General features: G+C 26.6%; 1 protein-coding gene across 1 annotated transcript in view; it reads right to left on the reverse strand.

Annotated features, from left to right (window-relative positions):
* Nucleotides 1–248: 248 nt before the first annotated feature.
* Nucleotides 249–12,350, reverse strand: part of LOC142322713 (regulator of G-protein signaling 7) — a 151,796-nt gene continuing 139,694 nt past the window's right edge. Inside the window, 1 exon segment of the mRNA XM_075361789.1 lies at nt 249–405. Within this exon segment, the coding sequence (XP_075217904.1) occupies nt 345–405 (61 nt within the window). The 3' untranslated portion in view covers nt 249–344.

The raw sequence follows: 12,350 nt of genomic DNA on the forward strand, positions 1-12,350 counted from the left end.
CTAATTTTTAGTATTGTATTTTATTATTTATTTTTATGCACACATATATATATATATATATATATATATATATATATATATATATATATTTTATAACAAGCTTTTTTTAAATAAAGATAGTTTCAATATTTTTTATACAGCTAACAAATGCATACATTTGCTTCATCTTAGGCCTTTTTTTTATAATAGGCTTATAATTACTTTTTTCATTTTAGAATTTCAATGTAAATAGTACATGTACATTTTGTCACCAACTGTTAATATGAATAAATTATTAATTAATTCAATGAAGATGCAAATACATTGTATTATTTTATATTTAAGAATAGATTTACTAAGATTTATTACAAGTATCCTAGAGTGGCATAAGTCTTCACAAATGGAGTGTCAACCTTACAGCTTTCCCTGAAATAATAACAAATATTATTTATATATTCCTTCATCAGAATAATAATAAAAAATTACAAGTATGAATTTTCTTTGTTATGGGTCATAATAAAATGATTACAGACAAGTTGCTACAAAAAATGGCACTGTCATTCTTAAAAATAACAAGCATCCCTTAGTAAGGAAAATGAGGAGTTGAGGAGTGAAGTGGTTGTTCACATTGCCTTCCTCACTGTGCCAGGTGTACTACTGTGTATCAAAGTAGCTGAATCCACCAATGGTCAGGTGTTAATTAGTGCTAATAGTGACACTTTCACTTAGCTTACCTTAGTGATAGTAGTTATTAATTGTAAACACCATTAATCATAGAGAAAGAAATTCTGATTACTGCCTATTGTATATCAGGTGCTTTACAAACTTTAAAGGTATGAGAAAGATTAGGACGGGTAGGGAAAACAACAAATTAATACTTAAGAAGCTGTGCAATAAGTACCTTACTTTTATCCAATAGGAGAAACAAATATATTAAAAATATTTAAATGTATAAAATATATTTAATGGAATAGATTTAAGAAAAAACAAATTTTATTATATTACAGTTTAAAATTATTAGTTTTAATCATTAAATGACGACAATATGTTTTGAAATTTGCTACTATACCTCAGAGGCCAGTTGATTGAATTATTTATAATTATTCAGTTTTTTCAACTTCTTTCTCAACAACAAGAAATTCGATGGAGGTAAAAATAAAAATATGTTTTAATATACATTAAGCAGATATTTTTTGGATTTGTTTAATAAAGAAGAAGATTGAAGGCCATGTAAATAATATTAAAAAAAAAAATTCAACTAACTTTTCATTGATTAATTAAATTTTTTATGATAAAAGAAGGCTTTAATTTGTATTTATATGCTACAAAAATTTTTCTGATGGTTTTTTATTTGACTAAAATTATAACATATGAAACTCAGGTTTTTTCTTTCATTAATCAAACTATAATTTGCTAAATTTATTATTTCATGTAATTTTCAAAAAATACCTGTAAGTTTTTCAAATTAAATTGAAAGTTTTGTATTACATCATTAGCAAATACCAGGGGTGGCAATGCTTGAGTATATTTTGTTTAAGTATTTTGAATGTATATTTCAAAATAATTTACCTAACATTTGAAGTTAGAAATCACATTGATTGTATTTATTGCAATGCCTGATGATATTATAAACAGTACAATATTTGCTGCATAAACCTACCATGGACACCACAAAGTGCATATTCTAGTAAACTCTGTTGTGTTCCATGAAGAGCTTTCCATCTCTTTGGCTTTAAATATTTTATTTGCTAAATGACTTTATTCTTATTGCTGCAACTACCATTTTGAAATCCTATCAACACCCTTACTTGATCCATTATTGTTATTTCTGCCATAAGGCAATAAATTTAATGTATGTCAGCTGGATGAGGAGTCCATCTATAATCAGCCTACATGGCTTAATATTATAATAAAAAATTATTTCTAGGCAAGAAGATGACTACCATTTTGGCCAGTAAGCTGGACATTATAAGTTGGTTGTAGTACTGAATGGAATTTCCCCTTACAATGGACATCTTTCTCCTTCGGGTTATAGATAAATGTATAATTAGCCATTGATTCTGTATAAAAACAACATTGTTTTTAAATAAACTCCACTTTTCAAACAAGACATATTTATTACATAAAAGTTTCTGTTTTTTTGTGATTTTTTTATGAGATTATGGGCATCGACTGCTTTGGTCATTTAGCCCAATGGAATTTTTTTAGCGTATGAAAAATGCTATGACTGACTGAGAGATTCAAACCTGGGACCTCTGGCTGAAAGGCCTAGCCATACTACTCCACATGGAGATTGGCTTTTGTGATTTTCATTTGTGACTCAGTCCAGTTATTGTTAAACAGCATTTTTTGAATCTAGTTTTTCTTTAAGGGGCTAATTGAAGGAATATATGTACTCCAATTAAACTAAATACAGTAGCCGCCACATAATGGCAAGCTTGGAAGATCAGCCTTGCACATCACTGCTATACTATTGTTCTCTGAAACACTGGCACACTATGATTAGTCATCTCTTAGTATCATAAACATGATGCAACTGTTGTTTACAAAGCAATATATTTTTGTGTTTACAATATTAAGAAAGTGATATCATTTTTCAAATACAAAACAATTATTTTTATTTTATTACTATCGCTATTGCTTACTACTTATTACTATTATTAAGTGCTTACTCAATATCATAAACTGATGACAACAGTGCAGGACTTCATTTACCAATGAATAAAGGTGAATGCATAATTGTAATTCACAACGGAGGTGAAATGGGCTTTATTCTGAATGCAGTGTTAACTTGGCCAAATCAAAAAGTGGTTATTACCATGATAGTATGAATGCTAAAAATTATTTGAAATGAGCTGAAGAAAAGTTAGTTCCTAACCTTCCTCCTGAGTCTGCAGTAATTATTTATAATGCACTGTATCATTATAACCTTTCCGAAAAACTTCCAGTGTCATCAAACAAGACATGAATATTTGGATAAAAAAACATCATATTCCATTTTCATCTCAAATGCTTAAACCACAATTGTATGAACTAATTAAGTTGAACAAAAGTAACAGAAAACGATACCAATTTGATGAATTGTTGTAAAGAAGTGGGCATCACATTCTGCGGCTTCCACCTTACCATTGAGATAGTATGGTCAGAGGTAGAATGACATGTTGCGAGCCACAACATAACATTTAAAATGTCAGAAGTGTAGAAACTGTGTGAAGATAAAATGACTTCAATGAGTGATGAACACTGGAAACCTTATTGTGTTGATTCATTTTCCATTAAGTAATTAAAGGTATAGTAATAACCATCTATTGCAATGTATACTGTGTAATTAGTAAGAGATAATATTTTGTCATTTGTTATTACATTTTACAATGTACAGTAGAGAATTAGCTGACTGTATTTCATTTCAAAATTGTTGCAATCATTTGTTAAAAACAGAACAATTATTTGGTAAGAGGGGTTACTAAGAGTGAGGAACATGTTTTTCCATTATTTAGTAATTGTTGCCACTCAAAGCTCGTTACTTGGCAGTGACTGTACTTTTTGCAGACATGGCTTATAATCATTTGTCAAGATGCTCGCTATATGAATAGACTTCAGTTTGTGTTAATTATCACATTTTTTTTCTTTTTTAACAATTATAAGGAAATTTCAGTTTATAATTATTAGTAATTTCATCTTATATTCCTGTAAAATACATTTCCTAAACTGAAAACTAGTGGAGTTTTACATCAAAAATTTGCATTTTTTGCATTCAGCTAAAAGAAATTCATATTTTAAAATATGTTGTTTTATAACTTCTTTTGGATCATGTAAAATTTCAGCTAGATTGGTCAGCAATTAAATACATGTTGCCAATGGAAGACATAAACTTTATTGTGGAACACTCTATGTACCATATAGCTATATTGTTTTCATTTAAAAATGTATACCTATGTAAAGTGTGATTGGTAAAATACATAATAATGAAAAATTGGCCATTACTAATAATTTCTTGTGTAAATTTCTGCAAATTAATTCAAATTAAGTTATCTAAAATACCATAAAATGTGTCAGTTTTTATCAAGATTCAACTACCTGTACTTAATATAGTATAAACATAATACATTTATAATTAGGAACTTTATAATAATGTGGATTTAGCCAAAGGAAGATTTAAAAAAAAAGAGGTAAAACGTAATGGTAAATAAAATAATTGCAGGATTTAAAATTAAATTTTTGTTATTTCTGACAAAAATCAGAAAAAAAATTATTTTTTCTTTTCATATATCAGTTATAAAAATGTCCTTCACTGTATTTAAAAATTACATATAAATACTTATATATTGAAGAGTAATTACAAAATTATTATCAGTTAAAAATTTTCTGAATAAACCATACACAAATCAAATTAACCTATTGCAGATTACCATGGGTTGAACGATTTATTTAAGAATCTTTCATGAGTATTTAGCTTTTTGTATAACTGACCAAACCACTATGGATCCAAAGGGTACTACAGCACTGTGATAATGAAAGAATAATCAGATTTGACAGAAAAAGCTATTATAAAAAAATCTTGCACAGCTCTGCACAAGACAATAGACTTTTCATTAATTTAATTTGGTTTTAATATTTTGTTAGTTTGGTTTAATATTGTACTATAGCTACCACAGATAAAGAAACATCAATGTTCCAACTTGCAGCATCATAATGAACCATGCTTCTAAATTGCCTCTTTCAAATATTTTCGATATTAATTTGAGCCTAACTCAAGAATGACACAACCAATCTTCATACAAATTTTCACATTCACAACTTCAGATACACTACTACAGCACAACTAAATTTCAATGAAATTGATGTAGTAGTTTTGGAGATATTCTTGCCACAAAATTTTATACATAAGCCTGTATGTAATTCTATGTATATAAGGAAACCCCAATTTAAGTGATTGGTATTTTCGTACTACTTCTCATACCTCAAAACTTAAAGAATATTCATTTTCACTTCCCATTCCCACCATACGACCAATAGTAGTGCTATACTTTTCTTTGAAAGGTCTGTAAAAAGGATCACACCTTATATATATATATATTTAGTAAAATATAAATATATATATATCATTTATTTTCATAAACTTGTAATAAATTTATTTTTATATATATTTATTATTTATATATATTACAACTATTTTTTAAATATATTATGACATACAATCTATACAAAGGATTATGTTCTGTATTTGGGAAATTTTAAAAGTTATTTCATGACAAACATGAAAATAAACTTTAAAATCTCATTTTTTAAATAAATTAAATTCTTTCTGAGGCGTTATAATTTTGCATCGTATATCTAAATATTTTATTGAAAATCATTATCACTTTTATCAAAATATTAAAATTTAAAATCTATATTAAAAATGTAAAATGCATGTAAAATATATATATAGAAATTATGATTTCATATGCACATTTTAAAATGGATATTTTAAAAGAGAGTATGAATAAATAACAATAAAAAAAAATCATGTAAAAAAAAGATTTAAATTATATTTAAAAGTAGTTGATCATGTAAATATGATTAATATTTATTACAATATTACTACATATTCTATTTAGATCAGTGTATAATTGTGCATTAAATAGATCATGCCAGGTGTGTATAAGTGGGATATTCCAAGAAAAAAAAACTGGAGTGCCCCAACATTTTGCTTGAACAGCTAGAGTAATTGCAAAATTTTTATCAGAACAATGACAAAATGTATATATTATTTTTATATTTTTTTTTATTGCTAATGTGTATGTTGCAGGTTGTTCAACTAGTGAACAACCCCCCCCCCCCCAATACACACACCATGGCTCATGAGATGATGGTGATATTATGACAAGTAAATGAATTGTAGTCTTGTACAGATTCAGGCCAACCATTCCTGAGATGTGTGGTTAATTGAATCCCAATTGCCAAAGTACACCAGTATCCACTGTCTAGTATTAATATCCACCATATAAAAGTAACCAACTCTTACTTTGATTTGAACCTCAAAACCTAATAAACTGTTAAACAAGGGATTTTGTGACAAAATCCCTGTGGTGACAGTACTAGATGGTAAAATCTAGTGGTAACACTAAACCAGCCCATTGGGCTAAAAAATATATATATAGAAATGATTATAATTTCCATTAATTCATAAAAATTAATTTATTATTAGCATTTATATAAATTATTTGAACTCGTAATAATATTTTAAATTTGTTAAATGAAGTTGTAGAAATTTTTTTTTATTTATGAGCATTTAGTATTTCAAAATTAGAAAAAAGGTTAAAATTAGTTCTGTAAAATAAAATCTTTATTTTAAATAAATTGTTTGGAGATCTTTTAAATAGGAATGGAAATCATTGCAAGACCTCTTTATATGCCTTTTTGATAATTTTTTTTTTTTTTTTTGGTTTGGCCTTGTCTAGTTTGATAGAGATGGATGATGTCATTAAAAAATAAACAGTAAATTACTTTTTTATTTTTAATTTATTAAATTTTTTTAATAAACATAGTACATTATTAAACACAAACAAATGGAAAAGTTAGAAATTTTTAAAAATTTAATAAATATTAGTCTATATTATTCATATTTATTGACAGCAAATCTTTTGTATCACGTAAAACTCTTTCTGATTTTTTTTAAGAAGCTCCATTGTACTTCAATTGGGGTTATGTGTATAGGTGTAATAAATAATAGCAATGAAAAAAAGCTATTTCTTTAAAGATGCCAAACAGAACATTATCATTTGATTTTATTACAATCAAAACCAATTTGATCAACTAAAGCTCTTTATCATCTAAAAAGTATTATTTGTAAAACAATTATCAAGAGTTTTTCCAGAAGTTTGTTTGTAATTTTATAAATAGATCTGTAATCATTTTAGAAAGAGTTTTGAAATTTTCCTTATTTTCAGCAGTAGAATGTTTTTCTAAAACAGTGCCATTACTTTGTCATCCACCTAAATTTATGAAATAATTTTGTCCAATATTTAATTTATGTCAAGTTTTGTTTAAATTTTCTAGAAACTTCTAAAAGATTTCAGAAAAAATATTTTATTTACTTCCCCATTATTGTAACAGTTAGCACTGGTGGTTAGTTAAAGAGGGTTTTGAGTTTATTTGATTTCCTTTATTGTTGCTAAAAAACATTTTATAGACATCCACAAAAGGTATGATCTACTAGATGATGAATATTGCCTATAGCACATAAAACTGAAGCAAACCTTCTGTGTATTTGAACATTTGATTTATGTAAAAAGCTGTAGTGAAATAGAAGAATGTGTAATGTGCTAATGTGTGAAAGAAGCTTTAAAAAAATAATAATTTTGCTTTTATCATAAATGGATTAATATTTTAAGAAACATAAAAACTGAAAAATCTGCTTAAATTGAGAAAATAACTCATTTAACACCACTTCATTCAAACTAGTATACATTATTTATCTCCTAGGAAAATTAGCATAAAGATACATAAGTATTGTTTGTTTTAAAGATTACGTCCTATCATGCAATGAAAGAATTCATCAAAAAGAACTGGTGGTCCTTGAGATTTGTGGTAATATACATACTTACAAACAAACTCTTTCATGTACAAGTATAGCTAATGTGAATTATCCGTAGAGAAGAAGAAGAAGAAGAAGAAGAGAAGAGAAGAGAAGTAGATGATATCAGGTTAGGAAAAAATATCTGAGCAGTTCACTCTTCATTAACTTCCTCACCTTTCCCTTTGTGAAGCTGGCCAGGGGATTTAGCTCGATCGATCATACAAAGATTCTATTTAACAAAGATTGAGTAATAGTTATGAGACCATTTGGGATTGAATTAAAAGAAGTTTAGAAACTTGAATTAAGTTTTAACTATATTTCATATTTTATTCTGCATGTAATTATTACCATTTCTTTTCTTTTCTCTTCATATACTGTTGAGTGGAATTTTTAACTATTTGAACTATTGTGATAATTTTTATCACTTAAATATAAACAGCAACCCCTTTGAATTATATCATCATTTCTAAATATATTTATTTTTATATTAAATGAGAAAATAAGTTTTTCAAGAAAAACTTTTTTCTTACATTTTGTTTAAATTATGGAACATTTTTCACCCCTATTTTATTTTTCTATAAATCTATTGACTTTAGTCCTTTATATAGATATCTTGAATACAAATATTAAAAAAAAAGTGATATATATATATATATACAGTATATATATATATATATATATATATATATATATATAGTCCATTTGAAAATGAAACATACACCTACATAAACATGGTTGCATAGGATTGTATTTCATGCGCTGCCAGTAATACTTTCTGCAAAGGATGGGAATCTTGCATTGTGTGCCGTTTGCTTCTACAAGTATTTAGGCTGGTGACCTTAAGATAAGAAGGCGTATTTGGTTCTTTGCTATTCATTGTGTATTCATCGGCTTTGAATGATTGAGACAGTGTGTTTCCATTTGCATTCAGGATGGTGTTAAATTTATTATAGTTAATATATCTCATTGAATACATCATCTGTGAGCATGAATAGTACAAAGACATTGAAAAACAATTTTTCTGTTAAATTTCCAGGTGTATGGTTCCTTATCAACATAGTGTAAGAGCACTAATAGCGAAATTTAGGAAGACAAGATCAGTAAAAGACTCTGAGTGAAGCAGTAGATCATCAGTACTCAATGAAGAAACTAAGACATATCAGCTGCTATCAATGTAGTCCCAACAAGTCCATGGAAAAGTCAGCTCAACAGAAAAATGTTAATATTACAACTGTATACAAAGCAGTTCGTAAAAAGCTTAATCTCAATTGATACTAAGTGAAAACAGTTCAAACATTACTGGCCACAGATTTTGAAAAGTGAATTCAATACTGTGAATGGTTTCAACAGTTTCTAGCAGAAAATTCTGACATGATTTGAAATATTTTTTCTGTACCGGCATGGTTCTATTTATCAGGAGATGTGCATACATAGAACTTTGCTTATGGTCAGCCCACAACCCACATGCTACATTTGAAATTCTTCTACATGACCAGGAAATTGGGAACTGGATTGCAAAATCCAGGAGAAAAATACTCAATCCAGTATTCTTCGCAAAAATAATAAATTCAGTTCATTATCATGAAATTATTCACCATTTCATAGGAAAGCTAACCTAGGATGAATCTGGTAATGCTTGAATTCAACAAGATGGCACAACCATGCATCTCATCTCACCTTCAGATGTAAGCCTACCAGAATTTTATTTCTGGGGTTATGCAAAACGTAATGTTTATCAAGGAAACCTCTTTAGCCTCCAGGAATTTTAAACTGCTATTCGTGATAATTTTAATATTGCTCATGAACAACCTGTCAGAGTCTTCAAGAACAAAAAGAAATGCATACAGATATGTGTCGATGTTCATGGGGACCATTTCCAATAACTACTATAAGGTAAGTCAGTGTTACATATTGTTGTGCTGTTGCATGATAGGTGTATAGTTACTTTTTGAACACTCTATATTCATGTATGGAATTCTGATAAACATTAAATTACATAACTTAAGGATAAGATACTTATTTAAGCTAGATCATAAAACACAAAATTTTTCTTGAAAATGTTTTTCAGAAAAAATATGAAAGATGGTAGTTTAACTTAACGTGAAATGAAACTAAACAAAACAGATGTTTATTAGTCTATTTCTTTTTTTGGATCCTGTTTTTACTTATTATCTAATTTTTTAAATATATCTATTAATAATATTAATTAATCAGTAAAGTAATTTATTATTTATAAATATTTTTTTATTAAAAATGTTATGTATTGAAATAAAGCACCAGCTTCATTTTTGTACTTCAACCAACTAAATAGGAATCTGTTCATCATCTACTAAAATAGTTCTACAAAACATTTTACGATAAGAAAAAATTTAATATTGTTAAAACCAATTAAAAAATGATTTGACCATGTTGTATTTTTTTATCTATTATTAAGAAACTGTAATTGGGTGTCAGTCAGGCTGTTTTATTTTTTTGGAGAATAAAATAAAAAAAATAAAAAAACAATAAACTTCTGTGACAATCAAAAATGTAAACAAAGCTAAAATTGATGATGTAAATTAGTATTATTTTTAGATTTCATCAATACATATTATTGGATTATAGAATTTCAGAACAGAAAGAATAAATACTACAGATTACTTGCAGATTTTCAAAAGCAATTCAGTAAATTTACCTGAGTTTGGTATAACAAGTGCCTTTCATATAATTTTCCTCCAAAAAAAAAATTTATAAGGCATTATGAAGGAGTAATTGTAGTGTTCAAATTATCATAAAGAACAGAGCTGGCTTTTTCAACCAAAATAGGTTAATTAAAATGCAGGAATGAATTTTTTATCATATTATATGTACATATTGCATATCCTCAACTGTAATATTTCCTGTTGATTTATTTTCTAAAGTTTCTTATTCATATATAAAAAAAAATGCATGTACAGATATGACATAATTAAAATAAAATTGTGATGAATATTAGGTGAGTAGTTATAAGAAACTGAATTACATAAAAAGTACAGTTGAATTTTATATATATATATATATTTATATGAGAATTAAAATTAATTTTATGTAACTGATTAATAAAATAGTTTCAGTATATAGCTTTTTTTAATAGAAAAAAATTATTTTATTTTTGTTACTAATAATAATTATAAAGAAATTTTATTTAAAGCTACAAATATTTTATAAAAATTATTTTTTTTTAGGGCAAATTTATAATAATGAAAATACTAACTTCATTCTCTATATAATTTTACCATCCATCAACAAAGAAAAAATTTTGCTTTTTATTTCGTAATAAATAATCAAACATAATACATTACTAAATGAAGTAAAAGTGTTTAAAAAAATACATTTAATTACTGCAAGAAAGAGATTTTTTAAATTGTACAAAATACGTCTGTCAAAACAATAGTGCATTTAAAAATAGTTACAAGGGAATAATGCATTTTTGCACTTTTTAAATGAATATGGCAAAAGGAAGACATTTTCATGCTTTAAATAGGTTAAAAGGGTTAATCTCATTGAAGTCTGCTTTCTTTCACATATCATTCACTACTCCTCCATCTACTTATTTGAGTTTTACATATGTATAAAAAGTTAAAAGAAAGCATAATGTCCAAGGACAATAAAAATAACAGAAAAGGATTCAAAAACCTAAAAGATGGAGCATCTTTAGTTAACAGAGTGATTCACAATATTAAAAATTTACTTTTTTGATGTTTCAGGATAAATACCCTAAGAAATAAAAATACTTGTGTTTTGTCAGAAAATTAATAACAGTTTTTTAAAATCATGATTAGCACGATAAATTATGATTAACCAATGGAAAAATTAATTATAAAAGAGTTCCCAAACCATTTGAAAACAGTTGCTCTTACTTCACTGTCTATTACACCATTATTAAAGGAGCTGCACAATAGCCCTGAAAAGATCTTTTGGAAGCCCATTTTCATGTATTTAGAAAGTGAATCTTTGCAAATTAATTAAAATATTTTTAGAAATATACAATTTTTTTTAGTTGGTTTGAGTTTTTTTTAACAATTTTGATTTAGCTATTAATTTAATTTTTCTAAATATAAGTGTGTAATAAATTTTATTAATTATTTTCATTTTTCTTAAAATCGATGTTAATTATAAAAGGAAGAAAAGGTTAAAGGTTAAAAGGTTAAAGGAATAAAAGATTTAATTAATAAATATAAAGTATATAGTTTAATTTTGGTAATAATTGATTTAGCAAATAAAGTTTCAATAATCTGTGGGATTTAAAAAACAGTTTATGTTACCTTAGGCATTTGTTTTCATTTAAGTTTTATGGTTATTCTATGTTTAATATAAGGAAATAGTTTTATGAGTCTTCTTTGTAGTGTATAACGTAATCATTCACTTTTGGCATTTGGAAAACTGGAAAAGACAGTTTTATTCCCCATCATAATTTCCCCCACCACATTATATGTGCCACTAATTGATACAAAACAGTACAGTCGTGCCAAAGAGTTAGGAAAAAAATTGCTTCATAAAGTAGACTAATCAGGATATAATGAACACTTTTTTTCAGTATATAACATTTTCTAAGAGCAAGCTGTAATGTGTTAAGAAAAATCTTTATTTATGGTATTAAATACTTTAGTTCATAAAGAGGTAGTTTTTACATCATTAACATGTAGTTGTTCAATTTTAATAAATATTCAACTTCTGTAAGGAATTGTACGTTTATTAACTGTACTAACTCGATATTTAATCTACAGTGTAGTCACGTGCAATATAATAATAGTATCTCGTATCTGAGCTGGCAAAATAACAGGAACAAAAA

This window comes from Lycorma delicatula, chromosome 4 (assembly GCF_047948215.1).
Source record: "Lycorma delicatula isolate Av1 chromosome 4, ASM4794821v1, whole genome shotgun sequence".
NCBI lineage: Eukaryota > Metazoa > Arthropoda > Insecta > Hemiptera > Fulgoridae > Lycorma > Lycorma delicatula.